Genomic DNA, 27139 nt, shown 5'->3' with positions numbered 1-27139 from the left:
CGCCCGCCCGCCCCCTCGCCGCGTGTCCCGGCCGAGGCGGTGGCAGCGCAGCCCCCGAGTCCCCGCGTCCAGGAGCGGGATCCCGGCGCGCCCATCCTTGTGTCCCTGTGTCCCCATGTCCCTATGTCCCTGAGTCCCAGAGTGGGATCTCGGTGCCGCCGTCCTCCTGTCCCCGAGTCCCCGTGTCCCCGTGTCCCCATGTCCCGGAGCGGGATCCTAGTGCCTCCATCCCTGTGTCCCATGTCCCAGAATGGGATCCCAGTGCTGCCATCCCCACGTCCCTACGCCCCCACGTCTCCATGTCCTGGAGCAGGACCCCAGTGCCACCGTCCTTATGTCCCCATGTTCTCACGTCCCCATGTCCCAGAGCGGGATCCCGGTACTGCCATGCCCGTGTCCCCACGTCTCCATGTCCTGGAGTGGGATCCTGGTGCTGCTGTCCCCACATCCCCATGTCCCGATGTCCCCGTGTCCCCATGTCCCAGAGCAGGATCCCAGTGCTGCCGTTCCCATGTCCCCATGTCCCCATGTCCCAGAGCGGGATCCTGGTGCTACTGTCCCTGCATCCCAGAGTGGGATCCCAGTGCCACCATCCCTGTGTCCCAGAGCGGGATCCCGGTCCCACCATCCCCATGTCCCCATGTCCCAGTGCGGGATCCCAATGCCGCCATCCCCATGTCCCCATCTCCCAGTGTGGCATCCTGGAGCCGCGTTTCCAGCCCCGCATCCCCATGTTGCGGTGCCAGCCCTGCGGTCCCTGCACTCATGTCCCTGTACCATCTTGTCCCCATGCTCCTGTGGTGTCCCCATGACCCCCTAGGTCCCCCGTCCCTGTGGTGGCCCATCTCCCCATGTTCCTACAGTGTCCCCATGTCCCTGTAGCATCCCCCTATCCCCACAGTATCCCCGTGCCCCCGTGTCCTTGCGGTGTCCCTGTGCCCCCATGATGTCCCCCAGTCCCCACAGTGTCCCCTGCCCCCTCAATGTCCCCATGTCCCCCTGTGTCTGAGGTGTCCCCATATGCCTTTGATGTCACCGTGTCTCCCCCTCCACCATCACTGAGGTGTCCATGTGTCCCCTCGATGTCCCCGTGTCCCTATGTCCCCCAGTCCCCACGGTGTCCCCTGCCCCTTGATGTCCCCCTGTGCCTGACGTGTCCCTGTGCCCCTCGATGTCCCCGTGTCCCCATGGTGTCCTCTGCCCCCTCGATGTCCCTGGGTCCCCCCGTCCCTGAGGTGTCCCCATACCCCCTTGATGTCACCGTGTCCCCCGTCCCTGTGGTGCCCACGTGCTCCCTCGATGTCCCCATATCCCCCAGTCCCCACGGTGTCCCCTGTCCCCTCGATGTCCCCATGTCCCCCTATCCCTGAGGTGTCCCCTGTGCCTGAGGCGTCCCCTATCCCCTCGATGTCCCCGTGTCCCCATGCCTCCCAGTCCCCAAGGTGTCCCATACCCCCTCGATGTCCCCGTATCCCACTGTCCCCACGATGTCCCCGTGTCGCCCCGCTCTCCCCCGCCGCTGCCGCCAGATGGCGCTGGCGCTGCAGGGTTGCGCCGGATCGGGGGCAGCGGCGAGAGCCGGGGGGGGGGGAAACCTGTGCAACACCCGGTGGCACACGCATGCACCCCCCCCCCACGCAATTGCATGCACGCATACACGTGCAACCCACAGCTGCCCACGCGTGCACACGCGTGCACACCAGTGCGGGCCCCCCCCCCACGCAATACCCTCCCCCCGCACAACGCACCCGACCGCGCATACACCCGCTTACACGCAAGCGCCCCTGCACACACGGATGCAGCGCTGCATCGCCCACAGCAGTGCACACGCGTGCAAGTGCGTGCACACGCACCTGCACCACACAGCTGCACGCGCACGTGCTTCCACGCCTGCCTGCACAACACACCTTGCACACGTGCACGCTTGCACACACGCACACTGGTGCCCGCCCTCGCCGGCTGGTTTGGGGCTCCTCCTGCCCCTCTCCTTCCGCAGAGGCGAGCGCCCCCGCTCACGGAGGAAGGGGGCACACGGGGTGCTGCGGCGGGGCATGGAAGGGCACCCAAAGCGCCTGCCCGGGATGGGGTGCTGGGAAGGCACCCAGTGCCCCCAGGCCACTGCAGAGGAGTAGGGACAGGCCAGCAGGGCAGGGACGGTGGCATCTTATGCACGCACATGCACGTGCGCATGAAGCGTATTTACACGTGCACACACGCACACGCTCAGGTATGGATGCAGGTGTGTCCCTGGGCTCCGCGCGGCACTGCAAAACCTGCTGCAGTACTGCTGGCTGCAAAACTGGCCGCAATACTGCCGGCTGCAAAACCTGCTGCAACACTGTCAGCTGCAAAACCAGCTGCAACAGTGGCAGGTGCAAAACCTGCTGCAATGCTGCCGGCTGCAAAACCAGCTGCAACACTGCCAGCTGCAAAATCAGCTGCAATGCTGCCAGCTGCAAAACCCGCTACAACGCTGCCAGCTGCAAAACCAGCTGCAACGCTACCAGCTGCAAAATCAGCTGCAACGCTGCCAGCTGCAAAACCTGCTGCTGGCTGCTGGCTGCAAAACCAGCCATAAAATGGTTTTGTCCCAGGCTCCTGTAGCGCCAGCTCTGAGCTGAGCTGCTTGCTGGGGAGCAGCGTGCCTGCGGGGCCCTTCCTCAGTTTCCCCTGTATCCCAGCATCTCTGATTGCACCTCACTGGCGTTTTTCCTTTCACACACAATTTTTACCCCAAATCTGGCTCAGAAAACACATTTCTCCTCTAAATTGCCCCTTTTAAACACTGCGGGCGGCAGTGGGAGAGTAGGGAAAACCCCTGGGCGTTGCGTTTGCCCCTGGTGCTTCGGTTCCCACGCGGGGAGACTCCGCGACCGTGATGCCGTCTCTCCGCAAAGGCTGAGGACCACCGACGCCGGCTTGGGAGCAGGATCCGGGCTGAGCCCCCGCCGTCCCCTTTGGGAGCATGTGTTCCGGGTGCAACACTCTCCGCCAGCACTCGTCCATCCTCCCCGACAGCTCCTCCCCAGACCCATCCACCGGGTTTCGGCTCCCAGCTCCGGTGAGCGGTGGCCGGGGTGGCCCCTCTGCCGCGTCCCTCGAGCGAAAGCTGAGGCCGCCCGTGAGATTTCAGCCTTGAGAAGGCCCCCGCGTCCTGGCCAGCTGGCGGAAACGCAGGTCGGGGCTGGCGTTCTGCTGCGGCAACGCGCGAGACGGTGGCAGGAGACCGTCAGGTCCTCTTCGGTCTGCAACAAAAAAGCGACTTTTCTGCCCAGAAGTGTCTGGATGAGATTTTTACAGCTTTTAATAAGCTAAGAACTGAAAACAGAGGCATTTAATGAGGCTTTTGCTTTTTTTTTTTTTTAAGTTAAAACCATATTTACTGAAAATGACCTTAAAAACCAGAGCAGGATTGGTATGCTTTCCTCTCTCTCTCTCTTTCTCTCTCTCTCTCTCTCTCTCCTTTTTTTTTTTAATTAAAAGAAAACCCCAGCGTTGTTTTCCCCGGTGCCCCCTCCAAGCCCAGCGAGGAGGGACCAGGAGCAGGATTTCTCCTCGGCACCATGGTGTCATCCCATGACACCCAAGGACACGTGGGGATGGACCCTCGGCATCACCTACAGCACGAATCCCCCCACCCTGGAGCAGGTGGACGGAGGTGCCACCACGAGGGGTGGCCTTGCTCCTGGCATCTTTGCCCCAGGGTTGACACTTTGCTTGGTGCTGGGGGTTGTCGCTTTGGGGGCCGTTGCATCGGCCAGAGGATGAAACGAGAGGCACCTGGCTGCGGCACTAATGAGACCGCCCAGGGCTGCACTGGGTGCAGGAGACGCCTCTCCCCATCGCGAATGGGGCCCGCAGCGCCCTGGCTGCTGGTGCCGATGGGCTCGGCCTCGGCTGCAGCTGCTCTCCCGGCCCCCACAGTCCTGCTGCTCCCCCGGGGACCAGCTCTTTCCCAGAAACCCAGAACCGATGAGGTGGGAGGGTACCTCGGGAGATCGTCTAGTCCAACCCCACTGCTCAAGTAGGGTCACCTCCAGCATGTTGCCCAGGACTGTGTCCTGGGTTTTGAGTATCTCCAAGGATGGAGACTCCACTACCTCTCTGGGCAACCTGTTCCAATGCTCTGTTACCCTCACAGTCAAGAAGTTTTTCCTCATGTTCACATGGAACTTCCTGTGGTTCAGTTTGTGCCGGTTGCCTCTTGTCCTGTTGCTGGGGACTATGAAGAAGAGTCTGGTGCCATCCTGTTGACACCCTCCCTTCAGATATCAATACACATGGATCAGATCGCCTCTCAGTCTTCTCTTCTCCAGGCTGAACAGGCCCAGCTCCCTCAGTCTTTCCTCGTAGGAGAGATGCTCCAGGCTCTTCCTCATCTTAGGAGCCCTCCATTGGACTTGCTCCAGTATCTCCACGTCTCTCTTGTCCTGGGGAGCCCAGAACTGGACACAGGACTCCAGGTGGGGCCTCACCAGGGCTGAGGAGAGGGGCAGGATCACCTCCCTCCACCTGCTGGCAACACTGTCTAATACACCCCAGGATCCCATTGGCCTTCTTGGCCACAAGGGCGTGTTGCTGCCTCATGGTCACCTTGGTGTCCACCAGCACTCCCAGGTCCTTCTCTGCAGAGCTGCTTTCCAGCAGCTCAGCCCCCAGCCTGGTATGTGTTGCTATTCCTGCCTAGGTGCAGGACCCTGCACTGGCCTTTGTTGGACTTCATGAGGTTCCTCTCCGCCCAGCTCTCCAGCCTGCCCAGGTCCCTCTGAACAGCCACACAGCCTTCTGGGGTTTCCACCACTCCTCCCAGATCCGTACTGCGTGTGAGCTCGCCGTGAGCGCACTCTGCCCCATCAGACGCTTTCCTCCAGTTTCTCCCGCTCGGTCAGGCCCAGTGGGTCTCCACACCAAGCAGGCTGACAGCTGCGTGGAGAGGGCTGGTAGCCCAGAGTGCCAGGGCAACGCTGGGAAAGGCCATCAGGACCCGACCAGGGCTCCTGCCAGCTCGGCATCGTGTCTTCAGCAAGGGCTGGGGGAAGAGTCGCAGGGGAGTCTCAGGGACTGGGGCCAGAGCCCCTCTCTTCTGTGAAACTACCCGCTTGCTTCTGAACCCCCGTAAACTCGCATCTGCAAGATCCTGCTTAAGTGCAGCGTGAGAGGCTGAAACAGGTGAAGGGCAACAGCACCTGAGCACAACCGACCGTGTTAACAGCTCCACCCCAGGCTATGAGAGGACCAACAGAGGGACTAAACCATGGGGAAGCCCCTGGTGCCCATGTCCGCTGGGGAGCAGGAAGGTTCCCGCGTCCCCATGGGTACTTTCTCCATCTGAGCTTCTCCTCGAATAAGCCGCTCTCGCGGTAAGCTGCTGCCAAGACCGATCGGCTCGTCGCGGGGCTTAGCGTTATTAGATTAGGTGGCTGCTCTTGACTGGGTTTGAATGGAGCGTGTATTATCCACTTAAAGGCAGGAGAGGAGCCGAGGGCACCGGGGATGCTGCCGGCAGGTTGGCTGGGCACCATGCATCCCGGATGGTGGAGGTGCCTGGGCCTCATACGAGCTTCGGACCCAGGTGCCCATGCGGGCGGGTGCCATCTGAGACGCCCCAAGGTTGCAGGGCTCCGGCTCTGCCGTTTGTGCACCTCCTTGCCCTGCAAACATTTCAAGGCCCCCATCCATGTGAGTTTCCCCTGGAAGAAGGTTATGGGTACCTGGATCACAGCTACTTGCAATGGTTGAACATCTCTTGGCTGTTGCATTGAGCAAAGGGACGAGCTGGTCTCCAGCCTGGGCTATGGAGCGAAGGCTGGAGAAGACGCTGTTACGGGCTGTGGTAGGAGCAAAACGGCTCTGCTGCATTTCAGGGGTTCCCACAGGCTCCTGGGGAGACCTGGGGTGGGAAAAGCTACGGCAGGACCCCTCCAGCCTTGCACCACTGGGTCACAGTGGGGCAGGAGAGGGCCAGGGGAGCCCTGAGGGGCTCTGACCTTGCTGGCAGCCCCAGGCCCTCCTCTTCTCGGGATGAACCCATCAAACGATGCCGCTGCCCTAGAAGAATTCAAAGCCGAGCCTTTCCTTCCCCATCCCTTTTTCTCTCATCCGTGGGAAAAATCCGGAGATGGGCAAGCATGTGCTTCCCGTTAGGAAATTCTCACACTTCCCGGCCCCCAAAGTAAATAAAAGAGCAAACACGAGGGCGTGGGGACACGGAGGTGCCGGGGCAGGGAGGTCCGAGGTGCAGGGACCCTCCGCTCCCCTGCCCGCCCGTTCCCACATCCCCTGGCCTCGGCTCCCAGAGCCTTCGGGCTCCCCTTGGCCCCGGCGCCGGCACCTCGGCTTCCCCGCCGCCCCAAAAAGGAGCCGAATCCACCGCCGAGCTTGGAATCAGCCTTTATTTCTCTCTATCATGAAAGTAAATCAGCGGTACAAATATACTTTGGCATGAGAAACAGAGAAACTTTGCTGGGGGGAGTTTTGTTCCCCGTCAGTGTCTAAGGATGAGAAAGATGCTGAGAGCGAAAAGAAATTTCCCGGAGCCATCAACACGTTTCCCGCGAGACTCCTTTGCAATAGATATTTATTGATTTCTATAGATATGATTATAGCATCGTTTGTAATAAATATCCTCTCTGATTATCTAACAGTATGTACACGTCTCATCAAGTATTAGAAACACATTGTTTTTCCTTCCGTGAAAAGGTGAGGCAACAAATGCCGCACTGGGGATGGCTGCGCTCGGTCCGTCGGCCGTCCCCGCCAGTTCGGCGCGGGAAACTCCTCCCGCCGCTGGTGCCTCGCCGCCTGGGTGTCGCGGGCTGCTCCTAAAGCCAGCTCCGCCTGGCCCCTTAGGGGATGCTCCTCTTGCAGATGTTGCACCCTACAGATGTGCTCTTGGGTGCCGGGGCCTGGCGGCTATGGGGCTGTCTTCCTGCAGGCTGCGCGGGGAGATTTGGCTCTGCTGCCCTTGGCTGCGGGAGGGAGCCCCAGGGGCACATCGCAGGCTGGGGCAGGGCTGCGCTTTGCTCCCCGCTTTCTTGCTCCGCAAAATAAAAGGAGCTCCAGGCTCCAGCCCTAGCTGTGCCCCTTGCTGGGGACAAGGAGGCCGCAGGGGAGTTGACCCCGAGGACGTGCCTGCTTCTTGCATCCGGCGGCTGCGCTGCCACGCTGGCTCCCCGGGGAATCCCTCGGCCCTCGCCGGCTGCTTTCCTTGCCCGCCCTCACCGGGGAAAGGCGGCTCCTGGTTCGGGCCGGGGAAGGAGAACGGCACCACCGTCCATGGGACACGGGGTATCCCGGGAAGGGTTATTCCCGGGGACCCCTCCTCGCACAGGCGCCCTGCCCACCCCAGCGGTGCGGGGACATGGTGAGCGGGCAGGCTCAAAGCGGGACTGATGCGACAGATTTTTTTTTTTTTTTGAGGAGGAGGAATGGGTGGAAAAAAGTCCCTTAACGCTCCGGGTTGTCCCCCCGGCAAAAGGCCTTCTTTGCTGCCCTCCGCGCAGGCTGCAGCCCTGGAGGGCGATGCAGAGGGATGCTCCGAGAAGCGCCCAGCGCCTGCTCCCTGCCTGCTTCCCTGGCAAGAGCCATGCCCGGCTCCTGCGAACGCTGAGTTCACGTGCATAAACACGGCGGAAAAGGGGATCGCTTTGCATTCCCAGCCCGCCTCCGCAGGACGCCAGGAGCCTTTCGGGCGCACCAGCCCTCTCCATCGCCTCCGCTGCTGCTCCTGGGGATGCTTATGGGTGTCCGGCTGCCTCTACTGGGAAAGGTAGAGAAAAGCCTGGGTTTGGCATTCCAAAAAAAAGGGTTTTTTTTTTTAAAAAAAAGAAAGGTTAAAAAGAAAAATATTGGAGCTGATGCCCACCTCGGCAGCCCGGCGGGAGCTCTGGCCCGACCCTGCCCGAGCCACCGGAGACGTTTACGGCTGGCTACGTGACTCGCAGCTTGTTTTCTCAGCCACAGCGGCCGGATCATGCGCCCAGCAATATAAAAAGCTCCGTCTAAGCCCCTCTTAGCCTGATTTGCCCGCTGATGCGTGCGCGACTCCTCGGCAACATCCCTGGCTGCCGGGGAGCCGTCGTCCCTCCTTCGCCTCCGTCCCCCGGGGCCGTGCCGGGAGCGCGGGGATGAGCGGATGGGGAGGTGGGAGCTGGCGGTGCGGCACCGTGGCCAGAAGCAAGAGGCAGGCGAAAGGCGAGGAGGAGGCGAATGCCCTGATCCGATGCCCTCCAGGAGGTTTCCGCGCCACGCTCACCTGGCCGCGTCATCGCTCCCGGCCGGAGCAATGCCAGGAATCGTGCTGCGAGCGACGTCTCCCTGGGTGCGGAAACCGCGCCGGCAAATGCGGTTGGTCTCGCTGCCCGGCTCCTCTGCCACCTTCCCCAACATGTCCCGGAGCTGGAGCCGAGGACGGAGGAAGGGGCTGCGGGTGCTGCGGCGGGTGCAGCGATGCAGCACCCGTGGCCGGCCGGGGCGACGCTGCCCCTGCGATGTGCACGGAGCTGCACATCCTCCTCTCCCTCGGAGCCGCTGCGGGGCAGGGGCAGAGGTGGGAAATGTGCGAGGTCAGCAGCCGCACGTGCGCACTGAACGGTGCACAACCAGCAGGCCTTCGCTCTGCAAAGCCTCCGGTGTGCATGCACACCCTTGCACGCACGCACGCACACACACACACACACACAGACACATACATACACAATCACACACCCTGTTCACAGCGATGCCGTCACGTCTTCCTGCCCAGCCCCTTCTCCCGGCTGCCTCCTGGCCACGGGGCAGGTTGCAGCTGCAGCCAGGATGGGGCTCATGGGGCCGGGCAGGGTTGCATCGGGTGCAATGCAGCGAGGTGCAGCTGTGAGAGATGCAGGTGCGGGGCCCCCCCCCCCACCCACTCACCCCCCCCCCACCCTGTCCAGGGGCCTCCCCGTGTCCTCCCCTTGGCTCTCTGTCAGGTTAAAACGCTCTCCAGGTCTTCGGTTCAAGTTTCACATTTTGAGGAGTGGTTTGCAAAATAAAATAAAATAAAATAAAATAAAATAAGATAAAATAATAACATAAAATAAAATAAACCAGCGGCCCCCGCTTCCCGCTCTGGAAAGGACCAGCAAAGCCTCAGGGAGCAGGAGGAGGCGACAGCATTGCAGTACGTGGACATCCTGCACCCCGGCGGAGATGCCCAGTTGCCCCCCACCAGCTTTGCCGGTTGTAGGACAGTTTCCACCTGCTGTGACCTCCCCTTGGCCGAGGGGGCGTGTGGGGAAGGAGAGGGGTCGCGGGTGGCTACACGGAGCTGCGGCGCTTCATGAGTCCCTGGAAGGCCGAGAGGCTGTGGAGGCCCGTGGAGACGGAGCTGATGGCCGAGCGCTGGGTGTTGCAGAAGCATCTGTTGGAGGGCGTCTCTGGGTAGCGGCCAGGCGAGGATTGGCTCTGCTCCACGCACGTGTCCGAGGTGGACAGGTCCCTGGGGATGATCATGGGGATGGAGTACTGCAGCTTCTCCCGGCTCTTGTACCATAGGCACGAGCACATGGACTGGAAGTGGAGCACCTCCGCGTAGACGTTGCGAAACCCGCTGCCCCCGCCGCCCACCACCCCGCTGCCGCCCCCGCTGCCCCCCACGGTCGCCGCGGCGGATGAGGCGGTGTCCGTGGTGTGGACGCTGCTGGCCTGCCCGTTGCGGGTGAGCAGTGCCCGGTGCTCAGCATCCCGCTTCTCGTCCTCGGCATTCATGGTCATGAAGCGCAGCACCACCAGGTTGAGGAAGGCCCCGATGACCGTCAGCCCCGTAAGGATGTAGACGAAGCTGAAGGCCACGTATTGTGGCTTGTTCTGGAGGGCCTCGTCCTTCTGCAGGGCCACGTAATCCCCGAAGCCGATGGTGGTGAGGGTGATGAAGCAATAGTAATAGGCGTGGAAGAAACTCCAGTGCTCATAGTAGGAGAACGCGGCTGCCCCGATGCACAGGGTGCTGATGCAAGAGAAGAACCCAATGGTGACCATGTTGGCCATGGAGACCTCAGCCCGTCTCATGCCAAGGCACTTCTTGATGCGGTGGAGGAGGTATTTGACGAAGGTGTTGATCCGCTCGCCCAGGCTCTGGAACATGACGAGGGTGAGGGGGATCCCCAGCAGGGCGTACACCATGCAGAAGACCTTCCCGCCGTCCGTGCTGGGGGCTGCATGACCGTACCCTGGAGAGCAAAGACAGAGAGAGTTGGCTTGGTCATTGCATACCTAACATGTTTCCCTTTTTCTACTGCTCGAGGGCAGCTGGATACAGCCATGTCCTAGGGTGTAGAGCTGGCATCATCTTGGAGCAAGCTCCTGAGAGGGACAGTGAGCTGCCCAGATCTTTGAGGGCAACACTGGAAGCTTTCCTGGAGGAAGCATTCACTTTTTTCTGGAGCATCCACTGATCTCCGAGCACTTTTGGCAGGATGGTATTTGCTATCTTTAGGCTCGCCTGCTAACTCGAGGGCCTACCCTCACACTTTTCCTCTCCAATCGCTTCCCCAATCTGAGTTCCCCGGCGGTCAAACCCGGCTGCCGACCCGTGCTGCCCTCGCCCCTGAGATGCAAAGAATGATTGCAGATGGTTTTTCAGACTAAGAGGATAACAGGACCTCAGAATAAAAATAAAGGGGAGGGGGGAGAGAAGGAAGAGACAAACACGGAAAGCCCTCGGCTGGCGGCGAGAGGAGCCGGGGGGGCTGGGGCCGCCTCTACCGTGCTCCCTGGGCTGCCTCTGGGTAATGAGCCGTTGCTTCCCTGCCACCAGCCACCAAGGGCAGGTAGATGGAGCATGCGCCAGAGACCCAGCCCCAGGGCCATCTGGATTTTAATTAATCTCCTTCCTGCGCAAAACTCGTTGCAAAGGGGACTTATTCTTTCTTTGCACTGCCAGATTATTTGCTTCTGATGCAAGCCAGGGGGTTGAAGCAGAGAAGAAGCAGCTGAGACTGTGGAAATCTGCAGCTGCCTCCCCAGTTGGGTGCTCCGGTATCCTGCAAGCCCCTGCGCACACCCCAGCGCCCGTCCTGGCCCCTCTCCAGCTCCAGCACCCTCTGCATGCTGCACTGGGTACCAGAGCCAGGGCAGGCAGCAGGACGCTCCCTTGACATCCTGCCCTTGGCTCCATATTGGCATGACCTGGAGGACCCTGAGAGTGTTTTTGGAGGTGAGATTGGACCAAGACCCAAGTGTTGCAGGGTTTATCTGGCTTTCTGCTGATATGCACAAAGAGGGGGGAAAGATATAATGGTTTTTGTTTAACTCACACCACAAAGCTCAGCTCAGAGAGACCCATTTCACTTGGAAGGAGAACACAAGTAACGAAGGGCTGTTGTCCAAAGCCGCCTAATGAGGTGACATCTGGCTTTAGGAGAGGATGGCAGGGTAGGGGATCCTCTTCCTGCTCAAGGCCAGGTGAGCCCACACCTCCCAGCTGCCGGGAGAAGGCTGTAACCATCAGGTTGGATGGTCCTTCAGGTCCTACTCCAGCCCTCTTCCCAGCTGGTGAGCCCACACCTCCCTGCTGCTGGGAGAGGGCTATAACCATCAGGTTGGATGGTCCTTCAGGTCCCGCTCCAGCCCTCTCGCCAGGAAGGGGAGCGACCCCAGGTGTCCAGTGCTCCCCAAAGGTGCCCTCTCTGCCGGGCAGCTGCCGTCCCCCTCTGCCTTTCCCCTCTCCTTCCTTCCCTCTCTGCCTTGCAGCAGATCCCGAAGCCCCGTGCACCGCGTTGAGCAGCGCCAGGGCGAGGAATGGAGGCAGCTTTACCTCAAACGCCCCCGAGCCAGCTGGCCGGGGGCTGGCGGGAGCCGGCAGGGTGGGAGCGTAAGCTGCCCGCAGCCCCTGGCGCGGCCGTGGGAGCAATGCGCTTATTGCAGTGGGGCAGGGGGGGAGGCTCTGCTCCAGCCGGGGTCCAGCCAAACTGCCCTGGAGATGCGCTGCCGGCCTCACTTCATGCATTGTATTTATAGTGCCGTGCTCGTCAATTATTAAATACCTCCAAAAATATGTTCTGCGTAAAAGATTAAGCGGTCGTGCACCTACGTGTGAAAAACATGCTGACGTGATGTGATTATCAACAGATGAGGACAGCGAGTAATTTAGCATCTCTCTTTCCTCCTCGCTGCTTTTTTTTTTCTTTTTTTCCCCCTGTATAATCCCCCTCCCTGCCCCATCTAACTCGAGGTCTCCGTTGGCCTTTTCTTCACTGCCAGTAACGCTGTGAAAGCCAACCCGGTCTGGGAGCAGCTCCTGGAAGAGCAATGCAGAAAGCCCGGTGGCACGTGGCGCTCCTCTGCCCCGCGAAGGGCTTTGCAGCCCTCTCGGTTCGGTAGCTGCAACTGCCGGGTGGGCAAACTCAGCTGGAAGGCTGGGTTTGCCAAGGAAATTTCTAATTCCCTTTATTCTGGCATGCCCAGCACTACGCATGGCCCTGAAGGGATTTAGCTGGCACCCCAAGGGCTCGGTGTGCCCATGCCTGGGTGCATGGGGGCGTTGCACCCGCAGGCGCGCAGCGTGCTGCAGCTGCCAGGAGGCTGCGAGATGCCGGGGCTTGCTGTCGTATTGCTCCAGGACCGAGCGTGGCAGCTTTTTACCCCTCACCGCCAGGCCGTCCTCCCTCCGCGGGAACGCCAGAGGGAAAATCGCTCTGTCCCGGCTTTGTTTAATCCTTGCTCTGCGGAGGCAGGGAGCATTTCTCACTGTCATCCGTGCTGGCAGCCTCCGAGAGGCCAAGGATTAAGCAGTGCCGGAGCGAGGCGAAAAGTCGAGTTGTCAGATCTCCGTCCAAACCGCCTCCGAGGAGCTGGCGCGACCTTTCCCGCCTGCCGGAGCCACCGAACCCCGGGGCCGCTCATGCTGCAGAGAGCGTGGTTGCACCTGCAAAATCTTCGGGTGCAGCCTCAAATGCCTCTGTCCTCCCAGCCCCCCGCCCCGGGCTAAAAGAGCAGCAGCAGGCCCATTGCAGCACCACTCCGGGTTTCTCCAACGGGATGCCATGACCTGGAGCTGGTACATGCCCGGATCCCAAAGCCTGACTCCGAGGCGGCTGCCAGCATCCCTTTTCCTGAGGACGCCCCATAGGCAGGCTTTTCCCGGAGCCGGGGTGCTACTGCGCTGTGTCGGGTCCAGGAGCAGAGCCGGACGGTGCATTGCAAAGCCGGGTCACATCTCGCTTCCCCGGGAGGTGCTAGGGCTCAGCTCCATCCTGGCACTGCGAACCTGCTCCAGGGAACTGGTGCATTGAGGCCAGGATTTCAGGATCTGAGCCCCCGGGCTTTATTTAGCCCTATTTCCCTGGGGAGAGGAGCTGGCGCTTTCGCCGCCTGTACGTGCGCCCGTCAGTCGGCCAGCCGCCCCCCACCAACAGCGTCAGCCTGCGCTGCCTGATTGCAAACCCCCGTTGGGACAGGGTGAAGGTCGCATGGATACGAAATTCCCGTCGACCCCTCCAGCACCGGGGAGCCGAACCCCTCCTGCACCTGCACTTTAATGAGAAGCAGGCAGCGGTTGCAAACGCATGCAGCGGCAACGCGGGCGCGTTAGCCCCTGTTCGCGGGCCGGTCGAGTCCCCCGGGGACCTGCGCGAACTTCTGGGAAGTTCCTGGGAATGTGACAAAGTCTCCGCCGCTGCCAAGTGCAACAGCAGCTCTGCTTTCCCCGCGGCCCCATCAAATAAATATGCCTGATTTATTGCCGTGTCTCACCTCGCCCCCCAGCCCGCTCCGGGCTCGCGGCTCCTTTGACCGGCCTGGTCTCCCCGGGGGATGCTCGCTCTCGTGCTCCCTGCAAGAGCTTCTCGTGCTTTCTTTGCCCCGGGACCCTTGACCCCTGCGTTTCTCTCCTTGCTGCCTCCTTCCCACGCTGGGCTCCCTTCCCGGCATTCCCCCGGCCGGCCAGGGCCTGCTCCATCGCCCTTTTCCCTGGCCACCCTTGCAAAACACGCTCAGCATCCCTGCTCTGCTCTGTCGCCTCCCTCCCTCTGTCCCGGCACCCCCAGGCCTCCCGCGCGGAGGAGGTAGAGGGTGTCCGGGGCTCTCGGAGCACCGAAAGAGAGGTGCCGCAGGGTGGCCCGCGGCGTTGACCGCTTCCAAAGACACCAGACGTGGTCAGAGTTTCCGGCGCCTGCAGGGCGTCCGGGACAGCCACAATCCGGTGCTCCGGGCTCCCTCCCTGCCTGCCTCCGCGGGCGCTGCAAGCCGGCACGGAGCACAGCATGCGTCCCCCGCGGGAATATATGATATGTCCCCGAGGAACGCGGCCGGCTCGTCTCCTTTTTAGGGCTGCAGAGGAACCGGGGTGGATCTGCCTGCTATTCCCCGGCAGCAGGTGCATGTCGCAGCTGGCTCCTGGCCTGCAGTAAATCCCCGGCTGTCGGGCGCGATGGATGGCCGGGATTAGTGGGGCAGCTGTCTCCGCACAGCCAGAAGGGGCCTGCAGGGTTGCTGTCAGCAAAGCCTCGGAGGGTGTCGCTTCCCTGGGGGTGGGAGGATGGTGGAAACGTCTCAGAGGCAAGTTACTGAAAAGATGGGCAGGGAAAAGGGCTGGGAAGGCAGAGAGTCACAGACCAGGGCCCTTGGGGTGCAGGGAGGCAGGGCAGAGTGTGGGGATGCAGGGCAGAGGGTGAGAAAGCAGGGATGCAGGGGTACAGGGCAGGGTGTGGGGATGCAGGGATGAAGGGATGCAGAAAGGTGGGGCAGGATATGGGGATACAGGGATGCAGGGATGCAGAGATGCTGGGATGCAGGGCAGGGTGTAGGGTTGCAGGGATGCAGGGCAGGATATGAGGATGCAGGGATGCAGCGATGCAGGGATACAGGGTGTGGGGATGCAGGGATGCAGGGAGGCAGGGCAGGGTATGGGGGATGCAGAAATGGGTGTGGGGATGCAGGGAGCCAGAGCATGGTGAATCCCAGAGGACAACAACTACTGGGAGACGGGGCAGGGGATGAAGTGGCCAGGAAACAAGCTCCCCACCCCATTAAAGTGCTGCAGGACAGGCAGGCGCTGAGTACAAGCAAGGGCTGACAACCAGCGAGCCAGGGCTGTTGGCCAGGACACATCCGAGCAGCCGTGCAGGCTGGGGCAGGAGGGCCACGATCCCTGAAGACAGAGAAAGTGGGTGGGTGGGTGTCCGTGGCTGCAGCATCCTCCTCCGACAAGCGCCAGCCCTCCAGAAAGGCCTCAGCGGGCTGAGCCCGAGGCCGGCTCCCACCCATCCCCGTTGCTTCCAAGAACGGCCAATATCGCATCGAAAGGTTTAAAGGGAGCTTGTTTCCCCAAGTGTCCCCCTGCGTCAGTGGCGTGAGCTCAGCCAAGTTACAAACCGCGCTGGCAGTGCCAAGCTCTCTCCACTGACCATGGCCAAGAGAAACACGGGCTGCGTCTAGACCCGTGAATTAAGCAGTGTCAGGACTCAGTGAGGAGACCTCGGCTGTCCCCCAGGGCTGGCGCAGGGGGTCCGACCCCATCGCTGCCGGCGGGGCCGGGGGCAACGCGGAGCAGGGGGTTTGCACGGCGCGGGCAGGTATATACGACACAGCTGGGCATCCGTCTCGCCCCGGCACGGGGCCGGCAGCACCCCCTCGGAGAGCAGGCTGCGCCCCTCCGGGAAACGCCCCGGCTTTGCAAGGCTGAGCAAACACGCCGGCAGATAGCGGCTGGGAAAGGCGGCATGTGGCACCGGCACAAGCGCCGCTCAGCCCCCCCCTGAGCAAACACAGCCCTGGGAGCCTGGCACAAAGGGACGCACATCTGTCACCGCGCGGCATGCTGCTGGGGTCTGCCCCCCGGCCGGGGCGCTTTTCCCAGCTCTGCACCAGGCACGGGAGCAGGCCCTCGGCTCCGGGGCAGCATGGTGCCCCAGCTGGGGCTGGTCTCTTGGGCTGCGACTCATCCCCAGCCTCGATGCTGCCCCGATAAGTGTAGGCAGGAGTGATGGCCACCTGCCTTCACCGGGGCCAGGTGTGCATGCCTAGAGCCCAGGGATGCTGGAGCATGCGTGCACCAGCAGGAGGAGGTGGGCAGGGGTTGTGAGGTTCATGTCAAACCTATGGGGTCGGCATCTCTAGCACCAGGGTGCCCAGTGGATGCATGAGCAAGGCACACTTGGTGCTGTGCAAAGTCATGTCTTCCTTGGCTGCAGAGCGCGGCCCTACCTGGGCAGCTCTCACAGGTGCTTGTGGAATATGAGCATGTCTCATCTGTGTCCATTCACCCATGCATGCTCCCACATGTGTCCTTCTCCATCCACCCATCCACCCATCCACCCATCCATCCCACCTCACAGACAGCTATCTATCCATCTGTCCATCTATCTAAGCAGGCATCCATTCATCCATCCAACCAGCCATCCATCATCCTCACACACTACTATGCCGCCATGCACCTGTCCCTGCATGCATGCATGCCTCCACCCATCTGTGCATGCCTCCATCCATCCGTGCATGCCTCCATCCATCCATGCATGTCTCCATCCATCTGTGCATGCCTCCATCCATCCATGCATGCCTCCATCCTTCTGTGCATGTCTGCATCCATCCATGCACGTCACCATCCATCCATGCATGCCTCCATTCATGCATGCCTGCCTCCATTCATCCATGCATGTCTCCACCCATGCATGCATGCCTCCATCCATCCGTGCATGCCTCCATCCATCCATGCATGCCTCCATGCATCTGTGCATGTCTGCACCCATCCATGCATGCCTCCATCCATCCATGCATGCCTCCATCCATGCATAATGCATGCCTCCATCCATGCATCTGTGCATGCCTCCATCCATGCATCTGTGCATGCCTCCATCCATCCATGCATGCCTCCATGCATCTGTGCATGTCTGCACCCATCCATGCATGCCTCCATCCATGCATCATGCATGCCTCCATCCATGCATGTCTCCATCCATCCTGACACAGATCTCTGCCCATCTTCCCACTCACCTCTCCTCAGCCACGTCTTTCTGTGTCTGTCCTCACATCCATCTCTACACACCCATCCATCCATCCATCCATCCTCACATTCATCCATCTCTCCTTTTCTCTTGTGACTCCTACTACCTGAAAATGCAGCCGTGCTCTGCTTGCGCCATGCCCCAGCCTGGCCCTGGTAAGCAGCAGATTGCCGAGAGCCCCGGCAGGAGGGACAGGAGGGCTCATTGCGTCCATCCCTCGATAGCTGCTCATCTCAGAGACACCAACTTCCTTGGTCCCTTCCTCTTCCCCTGTCGCTTCCCCCCACCATCCCTCGCGGACAGCAGCAGGCACACACAGCCCGACCCACCACCAGTCCCAGTGTCACCGTGACCCCCTTTGCCCTGCCAGGCTTGTCCCACCCGAGCACCCCGGGGGGCTCAGAGTGTCCCGCGGGATGTGCCAGGGAGGGAGGATGGAGGAGGGAGACCTCTAACTCCCCTCTCCCCCCCCGCTTGCATGCAGAAGGGAGGCTCAAGGGAGAGGGGACAGAGCACAGACCAGGCTTGTGGGGGGAGCAAAGCTGCTGCCCCCCTGCCCGCGGCTCTGCCCCAGGGCGGGAGAGCATCTCCGTCCGGCTCCGCCACGGGAGCTGCTCCCCCGCCTGCGGCGCGGCCGAGCCTTTCCCTAGCGGGGGGCCGAGCGCGCGCCAGGGTGGATGGTGTCATGGAAAATCCGCACGCCGGCCAACGGCCGTGTTTGCGCCGACAAGAAAGCGGCGATTTCGCGCTCCGCCTTGGGACGCCGCCAGACCGGCTGCTCCGGGCTCCTTCCAGCTCGGCCGCCTCCATCCCTTCCCCTCCTCCTGCCCGGGGGCCTCTCCCCCTCGCTCCCGCCGGCTCCGTGGGCTCCCGGTGCCCCCCTGGCTGGCAGGAGACGGGATGGACGGAGAAGGCTGGCTGCTGTGGGACGGTCTCTTATTTCGGATACTTAAACCCCCTTTCATTCCTGTCGGAAGCCGCGGGAGCGTGAACGCACTGCGTTAGTGCCTGCACCCCGGGAACATCACTGCACCCCGTTAATGCACCCACCCCAGTGTGCAGCACCCACCAGCACACTTTTTGCAAGCCCAGCATGGCTCTCTTCCTACGATGGGCAGCAGGTCCCCTCGCTTCCCATGCCAAAAAAATATCACCCGGGCCAGGGGCTTGTTTCCTACACGTGCATAGGGCTCTGGACCCCGTGGAGGTGCTGGAAAGGCCCTGTCTCAGGCTGTGCTCAGCTGCCTGAGGCCCCTTGCAGGCTGCCCTGCTCCTCCCTCCTCCTGGGTGCGGACGCGGAGGCCTGCGAGCTCGCCTAGCGTCTTCCCGGGGGGGCTACAGCCTCGCCGCAGTCAGCTCCTGCCCTGCTTTTTTGGTCGGACAGAGGGACTAGCTCTCGATGTCCTCACCGCAAGGCTGCTGAGGGTGCCGCCGGCCGCGGCGCCGTGCCCGCTCCGGCGCGTTCTCCTGGCAGCTGGCTGGGAGGCGCTCACCGCTCCTCTTTTACCTAAAACGGGGACGTTCTCCAAAATTTATGCACTGAGGTGCATCGCTCCGAGTGCTTCCTACCGGTGGGACCGCTTTCCCCCTGAAAAATTATCCAGAAAAACTCCTGTAGCCTCTGGCCAGCATCCGCTGAGCTCAGCAGGGGCCAGGAGGCCTCTGCGATGTCCCTGCAACTCTCGCGGCCAAGGAGAGAGTGGGTCAAGGTGGCCGCTCACTGGTGGCCGCAGCTGGTACGAGGAAGGGGGGGGGGGGGGGCTCAGCCCTTAATAGACACCGGAGAATCTCCCCAGCCCCTCGGCACGGGCACAGCGCCATCCCCAATGTGACTGGTCCCCCTCGTCTCCCCCCCCGTCCCCACAACCCTTCCCGCCGTGATTTATTCGAGGTGGCGACGCCTGCCAGAAACCCTCCGGCCCCCGCAGCCGCTTCGGCCCGAAAGCTGCCCCACGAATAGTGAAGGCGGCTCATAAATCACGGCGCGGGAGGAGCAGGCGCTCCCATGGCTCCAGCGCGGCTCCAGCCTCCGGCACCGGCCCCGCTCCCGGCAACGCCAGGCCCGGGAAAGAAAGAAATGAGCTTCTCGCTGATTCCTTTGCACCGGGCCCCCGGGGCAAAAAATGGCCCTGGCCTCCGAGCATCTCCCCTCCGGCAAATGCTGTTTGTGCCTTGCTCTGAGTCAGGCTTTCGCTGGAGTTTAATTGAGGCATCAGCTGGGAGAGGCCAGGCGGGGAGGAGGCAGGGAAGACACAGTTATTCATTGCTGTTATCTCTCCGGGATGGAGAGGAGACATGTTATAGCCTGGGCGGCGGGGGAGGAGGGAGAAACGAGAGGGTGGGAGCGGGGCTGGAGCGGGGATCGCCCAGGCTATCCCTCCGGAGCACGCTGCGGAGGGGCATGCCGTGGAGGGGGTCCCGAGCGCTGCAGGCACGCGGCCCAGAGCTCGTAGCGTGTGAGAGAGGTTGGAAACTCGCTCTCGGCCCTTGGGATACGGTCGGGATGTTCCCTGCGAAAGGGAGCAGCTGCAGTGGTGCTGCTGGTGAACATCCCACAGAGATGCCCTCATTAGGTTTCAGAGTGAACACCCTAGATTAATCCCAGGATACCACAGGCAAAGGTGGCCGGGGGCGGCCTTATGTCTAACCGGAGAGGGAAGGAAAGCTGTCCTGCTCTCCCCTATCCCTCTCCAAACCCTGCGGTGCCGGAGTCTCCACGGCCCCGGGATTCCCATCCTGGCTCCCGGCCGGGCAGTGGGAACACCGGCCAGCGACAGGCTGGCGACGCGCCGGTGACGTGCTGCTGGGACGTCCTCTGGGGCCAGAGCACAGCCCTATGCTCAGCGAGGGCCCCAAGACATCCAGCCCTATGGGAGGGGGAACTAAGTCCTCCAAACCAGGAGCGCTCAGAGCCCCCTTCCCGAGGTGCCGAGACCGACCAGCTGTTGCAACATGCTCCCTTGTCCCAGCAGCGGGCAAAACCCCGTCTCGGGCCGGTGGTTTTGGGCTGTTTGCCCACCCTGCGTGAGAGCCCGCGCCGCCTGCGGGCTGGATCCTCCTCCCTGCCGCAAGCATGAAATCAATAGCCCTGGGGTCCGGCGGCCCTTGCTGCATCCCAGCTCCTGCCCGTACCCGACTGTGGTGGCTCGTGCGGGGCTGGGCTATCCCGGCACTCCAGCAGCAGCGATTTCAGTGACCGGACCGGCCCAACAAGCCACAGGGGTGGCGTGAGTAGCCCTGCTGTAGCGTCTGAGAGAGACTGCTGCAATTTTTTTCCCTCCAGCATGTTAACTCTGAAGCCTACCAAAGGCATGTTTATGGGTGCTTGCCCTCATTGCCACCACTGATTGGTCACAGTAGGCACAGCTAGCGCAGAATGAGACCAAAAAGGGTCCCAGGAGCCCGGAGAGCCCAGGTGCTCCATTCCTGGCCATCATCTCCCCTGACCAGCTTCACCGCAGCCAGCTGGGCCTGACACTGCCCTGACCGGCTCCTCACTGGCAGTGAGAGCAGCTCCCCGTCCCCCGCAGCAGGCTCCTCTCCCTGCACCTGAAGCTGCCTCCCCCGAGGCAGGTGGTTGCTGCTACCTCCCATCTCGAAGCCCATCGCTGTCCCCTTGCCCGCAGCCCCCCTCGATGTCCCTTCCCCGGGGCCGCACGAGCCGCTCAGGAGCGGGGGAAACAAAATTGAATCAGGGATGAAAATAGCACCAGGGCACAAAGCACGGAGTGCATTATTCATCGCTGGCTTGGGTTCAGTCCGGACCTGGCAGCTTGGCCGCCGGCTGCCCGCCGAGCTTCTGGCCCGCGGCGGGGAAGAGATGCTGGAGAGGAAGAGCAATGGCGACGAAGGGCACGCGGGGCTGGAGGGGGGGGGTGCTGGGCTGCAGACAGGGGAGCCGCAGGGCTGCTCGGGGTATCGGTACCCAGCGCCTCGGTGGTCTTTGCAGCCCTGGAGGACGTGAGCATCCTCTGATGACCCGGCAAGGATGAGGGCCGGGATGAGATTTGCAGCCTCCTTGTCACCGCTGGCTCCCTCCTCTCCGGTGTCAAGCTAAAGCCACCGGGACCCGGACCTGCTCTGCATTTCGGGATCTCTTTCCGCTCCGGATGCAGCCACCCCAGCTCCCGCTCTCGCATCGGCGCTGCATTGAGGCCGTGTCCTCGCTGGCGATTTTACCCCCGAAACAGCCAGGAAAGCGGGGCCAGGGAGCACCTTGCGGCAAGCAGGGCTCGGTGGGACCTCCCGAGCAGCGCTGGCAGCCTCAGCGTGCGTCGCCTGTCGGCTCTTTTCCCGGTCTTGGGGGAAAAAAACCCCCCCAACAACCCAAACAACAGAACAGAAGAAAAACTTGCCGAATGGCACTCGCTGACCTCGGCGCTTTCGCCCCTTCCAGCTTTAAAGCTGGCCTCGGTGTAGAGAGCCCGGCCTTGAGCAGTGCCGGCACCCAGGCGTCCCCCCCCCGCTCCCTCCCGAGTGCGGAGCGATGCCGGGGTGACGGCCGCCGCAGACCGTCTCGAGGGAGCCCTGGTGCCCCTCGGGCCACGAGAAGCAAGGCAACGCCGGTGCGAGCGGGAGCAGGAAAGACCGCGCCGTGGTAAAAACGGGATTTTTTTTTTTCTTCCCCCTCGTCGCTGACGGGAGTTTGTGGCTTTGGGCGATTTCGCTTGCACGGCTCTCAGAAACCGGCCTGTTTCAGAAACCCCCTTTCTAAGGACGCTAACGTCTCCCCTAGACGTTCCCAGCATTTGATGAAAGCAAGCCTAGGAGCTGCGGGCGCACGTCTTCGTGCGCCCATCAGGCGCTCTGAGACGTCGCGGGACGGTCGAAACCGCTGCGAGAGAAGGGCTTGAGCGCCGCCGAGCAGTAACACCGGCAGGCGGGCGGACTCCCCCCGCCTGTCCCCTTCCGCTCCGCGGTGGCCGAACGCACATTTTCCGACTCCGAGCTCCTGCCGCCGGCGAGCGCTCCGGCTGCAACCTGCCGCCCCAGCCCGGGAAGAGGGGGGGTGGCTGGTGGGATGCTCTGTGGGGCGTCACGCTTGGCGTCGGGGCTCAGCCCCCTTGCCGCCCGTGGCAAACGTTAAGCTGCTCGTCCCAGCTTCCAAAGCCTTTCGCAGCGGTTTCCCCCAGTGGCCCGGCTGCCGTCGCCTCCCGACCCTGCCAGGGCCGTCGGCCCCGTGGTCAGGATGCCTGCGGCGGTGTTCCTGCGCTCGGCACAACAGGGTTGTGCTGGTGCACCACTGGCACAACAGGGCTGCACTTGTGCGCCCCCGGCACAACCCCGGCTCTGCTTGTGCACCCCTGGCACAACAGGGCTCCGCTTGTGCACCCACAGCAACCCCAGCTCTGCTTGTGCACCCCCAGCACAACAGGGCTGCACTTGTGCACCCCCGGCACAACCTCGGCTCCGCTTGTGCACCCCCAGCAACCCCGGCTCTGCTTGTGCACCCCCAGCACAACAGGGCTGCACTTGTGCACCCCCGGCACAACCCCGGCTCTGCTTGTGCACCCCTGGCACAACAGGGCTGCACTTGTGCACCCCCGGCACAACCTCGGCTCCGCTTGTGCACCCCTGGCACAACAGGGCTCCACTTGTGCACCCACAGCAACCCCGGCTCTGCTTGTGCACCCCCAGCACAACAGCATTGTGCTTGTGCACCCCCGGCACAACAGGGCTCCGCTTGTGCACCCCCAGCAACCCCGGCTCTACTTGTGCACCCCCGGCACAACACAGCTCTGCTTGTGCACCCCCGGCACAACTTCCTCTCCCTCCAGGGGACCCCCCCTGGCACCCCCCCCCCAGAAAGGGAAGGGAAGGATTTGCCGGGGAGCCTTGTCCCCAGGGGACCTTCCTCCACTTCCTCCCCTCCCGGGAGGGGGGGCCAGTCCCCCAAAACCAGCTGAACAACGGGGAAGGGACACCAGGGCAGGAGATGTCCCCGGCCCCCACGTTGGGCCGGTCTCACCAGTGGGGTCTCCGTTACAGGGACAGGAGCTGCCGTGGAGGGGGGCACAGCGTGAGGGGACACAGTGTGTCCCCCCGGTCCCCTCCCTGGCTGTCGCACCGTCACCGATGGACATGTCCCACTGCAGGCTCTCGCCCTGCCCCAGACAAGGGTCCGACCCCCCTGGCCCGAGGGTGCTGTCACCCCCTCGGCTGTGAAAGGGGGATTTGGGGTGGGGAGGCTGTGGAGGGGGAGCTGGGAGAGACCCTGGGGCCGTGGGGGCGGGGAGCCCGGGGCTGCAGGGACAGGAGCGGCGGGGTGAGCCGTGACTAGGGGGCCCGGGATGTCGGAGAGACCAGAGACCACGGGGATGGGCACGGAGGGTAAGCCCGAGGACGAGGGAGCCCGGCCAGCGGGGATCCCCCGATGCCGCGGGGATGGGCGGAGGTCCGGAGAGGGGCTTCCCGGTGGCGGGAGAGCTGGCCAGGCGGGTAGTCCCGATGCCGCGGGGATGGGTGGAGGTCCGGATAGGGGGTTCCCAGTGGCAGGGGAGCCAGCCGGGCTGGTAGCCCTGGTGCCGCGGGGATGGGAGCTGCGGGGAGGGTCGGGGCGGGGGATTTCTGGGGACAGCGCAGCCGAGTCGGCAAGTAGCCCCGAAACCGCCGAACTGGGGGCTTTCCGGAGGGTCGAGCAGAGTTTCCCGGGGGCAGGGGAACCTGGCGGGCGGGTAGCCCCGACGCCGCGGGGATGGGAGCTCTGGGCACAGCCGGAGCGGGGATCCGGGGGACAGCGGAGCCGGTGCCGCGGGGCTGGGAGCTCTGGGCACAGCCGGGGCAGGGGGTCCGGGGGGGAGCGGAGCCGGTGCCGCGGGGCTGGGAGCTCTGGGCACAGCCGGGGTGGGGGGTCCGGGGGGGAGCGGAGCCGGTGCCGCGGGGCTGGGAGCTCTGGGCACAGCCGGGGTGGGGGGTCCGGGGGGGAGCGGAGCCGGTGCCGCGGGGCTGGGAGCTCTGGGCACAGCCGGGGTGGGGGGTCCGGGGGACACCGGAGCCCCGATGCCGCGGGGCTGGGAGCTCTGGGCACAGCCGGGGCAGGGGGTCCGGGGGACACCGGAGCCCCGATGCCGCGGGGCTGGGAGCTCTGGGCACAGCCGGGGTGGGGGATCCGGGGGACACCGGAGCCCCGATGCCGCGGGGATGGGAGCTCTGGGCACAGCCGGAGCGGGGATCCGGGGGACAGCGGAGCCGGTGCCGCGGGGCTGGGAGCTCTGGGCACAGCCGGGGCGGGGGGTCCGGGGGGGAGCGGAGCCGGTGCCGCGGGGCTGGGAGCTCTGGGCACAGCCGGGGTGGGGGGTCCGGGGGGGAGCGGAGCCGGTGCCGCGGGGCTGGGAGCTCTGGGCACAGCCGGGGTGGGGGGTCCGGGGGACACCGGAGCCCCGATGCCGCGGGGCTGGGAGCTCTGGGCACAGCCGGGGCAGGGGGTCCGGGGGACACCGGAGCCCCGATGCCGCGGGGCTGGGAGCTCTGGGCACAGCCGGGGTGGGGGATCCGGGGGACACCGGAGCCCCGATGCCGCGGGGATGGGAGCTCTGGGCACAGCCGGAGCGGGGATCCGGGGGACAGCGGAGCCGGTGCCGCGGGGCTGGGAGCTCTGGGCACAGCCGGGGCGGGGGGTCCGGGGGGGAGCGGAGCCGGTGCCGCGGGGCTGGGAGCTCTGGGCACAGCCGGGGTGGGGGGTCCGGGGGGGAGCGGAGCCGGTGCCGCGGGGCTGGGAGCTCTGGGCACAGCCGGGGCAGGGGGTCCGGGGGACACCGGAGCCCCGATGCCGCGGGGCTGGGAGCTCTGGGCACAGCCGGGGTGGGGGATCCGGGGGACACCGGAGCCCCGATGCCGCGGGGCTGGGAGCTCTGGGCACAGCCGGGGTGGGGGATCCGGGGGACACCGGAGCCCCGATGCCGCGGGGCTGGGAGCTCTGGGCACAGCCGGAGCGGGGATCCGGGGGACACCGGAGCCCCGATGCCGCGGGGCTGGGAGCTCTGGGCACAGCCGGGGCAGGGGGTCCGGGGGGGAGCGGAGCCGGTGCCGCGGGGCTGGGAGCTCTGGGCACAGCCGGGGCGGGGGGTCCGGGGGGGAGCGGAGCCGGTGCCGCGGGGCTGGGAGCTCTGGGCACAGCCGGGGCGGGGGGTCCGGGGGGGAGCGGAGCCGGTGCCGCGGGGCTGGGAGCTCTGGGCACAGCCGGAGCAAGGGGTGCGGGGAGCAGCGGCGGGGGTGTCGCGGCGTGGCGGCGGGCAGCCGGTACCTATGGTGGTGATGACGGTGATGGCGAAGTAGAAGGAGCCGGCGAATTTCCACTGCACGCCGGCCTTGTGCGGCTTGAGCTTGAGCACGACCCACTCGAGCTCGCGGTAGCTCTCGGCGCTGAGGTTGTACTTGCTCTTGAGCTCGAGGCGCTTCGCCTCCAGCCGCCGCCGCTCCGCCGTCTCCTCCTCGGACTCGAGCGCGTCGAAGACGGCGGCGCCCACCAGCAGGTAGGTGAAGGTGCACATGATGAGCGCCAGCGTCCGCACGTTCTGCCGCTTCATGGTGCGCGGCCGGCGGCGGCGGCGGCGGCGGCGGCGGGCGCCGTCTGGGGCATGGCGGCGGCGGCGGCGGCGGCGGCGGCGGCGGCGGTAGCAGCGGCAGCGGCGGCGGCGGCGGCGGCGGCGGCGGCGGGGGCGGGCGGCGGCGGCGGCGGCGGGGGCGGAGCTGTCCTTCAGCACCACCGCCTGCCCCGCCCCCGGTCCGGCCCGCCCCGGTCCGGTCCGCATCGACTGCCGCCACGCGACGGCGCCGCTACCGCACCGGTAGCGGCATCCGCACCCACCGCCTGCACCGGCACCGGCACCCCGGCCCGTACCAGCACCTCCACGGATGCCGCCCCCCCCCCCCACCTGCATCTGCACCGGTACTGGCACCGGCACCCCCGCCTGCACCGGCACCTCCACATATGCATGCCCTCACCTGCATCTACACCCGTACCGGCACCGGCACCGACATCCTCGCCTGCACCGGCACCTCCACGTATGCATATCCTCACCTGCATCTGCACTGGTACTGGCACCGGCACCGGCACCCCTGCCGGCATCGGCACCTCCACTTACCCGCACTCCCACATGCACCAGCACCAGCACCTGTACCAGCACCTGCACCAGCACTGGCACCTGCACCGGCACCTCCACGTACCCACACTCCCATCTGCACCGGCACCCACACCAGCACCTGCACTGGCACTGGCACCAGCACCAGCACCAGCACCTGCACCAGCACCGGCACCTGCACCCACACCGGCACCTGCACTGGCACCAGCACCGGCACGAGCACTGGCACCTGCACCAGCACCAGCACCTGCACCCACACCAGCACCTGCACTGGCACCAGCACTGGCACCAGCACCGGCACCTGCACCAGCACCGGCATCGGCACCTCCATGTACCTGCACCTCCACCTGCACCGGCACCAGCACCTCCACATACCTGCTCCCCCATCCACACCTGCACCTGCACCCACAGAGGCACCAGCAGCAGAACCCACACCAGTACCTGTACCCCCACCGGCACCAGCACCTCCACACACGTCCTCCCCCACTTGCACCCGCACTCACACCCGCACCTGCACCCTCTCCTCCATGCATTGGCACTAGCATCCACACCTGCACCGACACCAGCACTGGCACCTGCACCGGCACCCACAAGTGCATTGGCCTCTGCACGCACCAGGTCCGGCACCAGCACCCTCACCCGCATTGGCACTGGCACCCGCACCAGCACCTGCACCAGCACTGGCACTGGCACCAGCACCCTCACCTGCACCAGCATCTGCACCAGCACCCACACTCACACTGGCACCCATACCAGTACTGCCCACTGCACCCCCCACACCCACACCGGCACCGACACCAGCACTGGCCACTGCACTGACACCAGCACCTACACCCGCAGCAGCACCTGGACCTACACTCGCACTGGCCACCGCATTCACTCGCACCGGCCACCGCATTCACTCGCACCAGCACCAGTACCCACACTGGTCACCACATCCCCACGCCCGCACCAGCCACGGCACACACCAGCACACTGACACACTGACACACAACCCACAGCAGCACTCCCCAACGCACACCCTGCACAGGCACACCGAGACACCGGCACACCCGGCACAGCCAGGGTATGCACCAGCCATGGCGCACACCGCACACT

General features: G+C 64.1%; 1 protein-coding gene across 1 annotated transcript; it reads right to left on the bottom strand.

Annotated features, from left to right (window-relative positions):
- Positions 1-8936: 8936 nt before the first annotated feature.
- On the bottom strand, positions 8937-25523 carry KCNK3 (potassium two pore domain channel subfamily K member 3). The gene is made up of 2 exons (XM_068936682.1): positions 25204-25523; positions 8937-10190 (listed from the first exon to the last, which is right to left on the bottom strand). The coding sequence occupies exons 1-2, from the start codon at positions 25484-25486 to the stop codon at positions 9280-9282; spliced, it is 1194 nt and encodes a 397-aa protein (XP_068792783.1). The 5' UTR covers positions 25487-25523; the 3' UTR covers positions 8937-9279.
- Between the last annotated feature and the right edge of the window lie 1616 nt (positions 25524-27139).

Source organism: Struthio camelus, chromosome 3, assembly GCF_040807025.1.
Source record: "Struthio camelus isolate bStrCam1 chromosome 3, bStrCam1.hap1, whole genome shotgun sequence".
NCBI lineage: Eukaryota > Metazoa > Chordata > Aves > Struthioniformes > Struthionidae > Struthio > Struthio camelus.
Note: the sequence above shows the minus strand (reverse complement) of the source record. Positions and strands in the feature narration are given on the sequence as shown.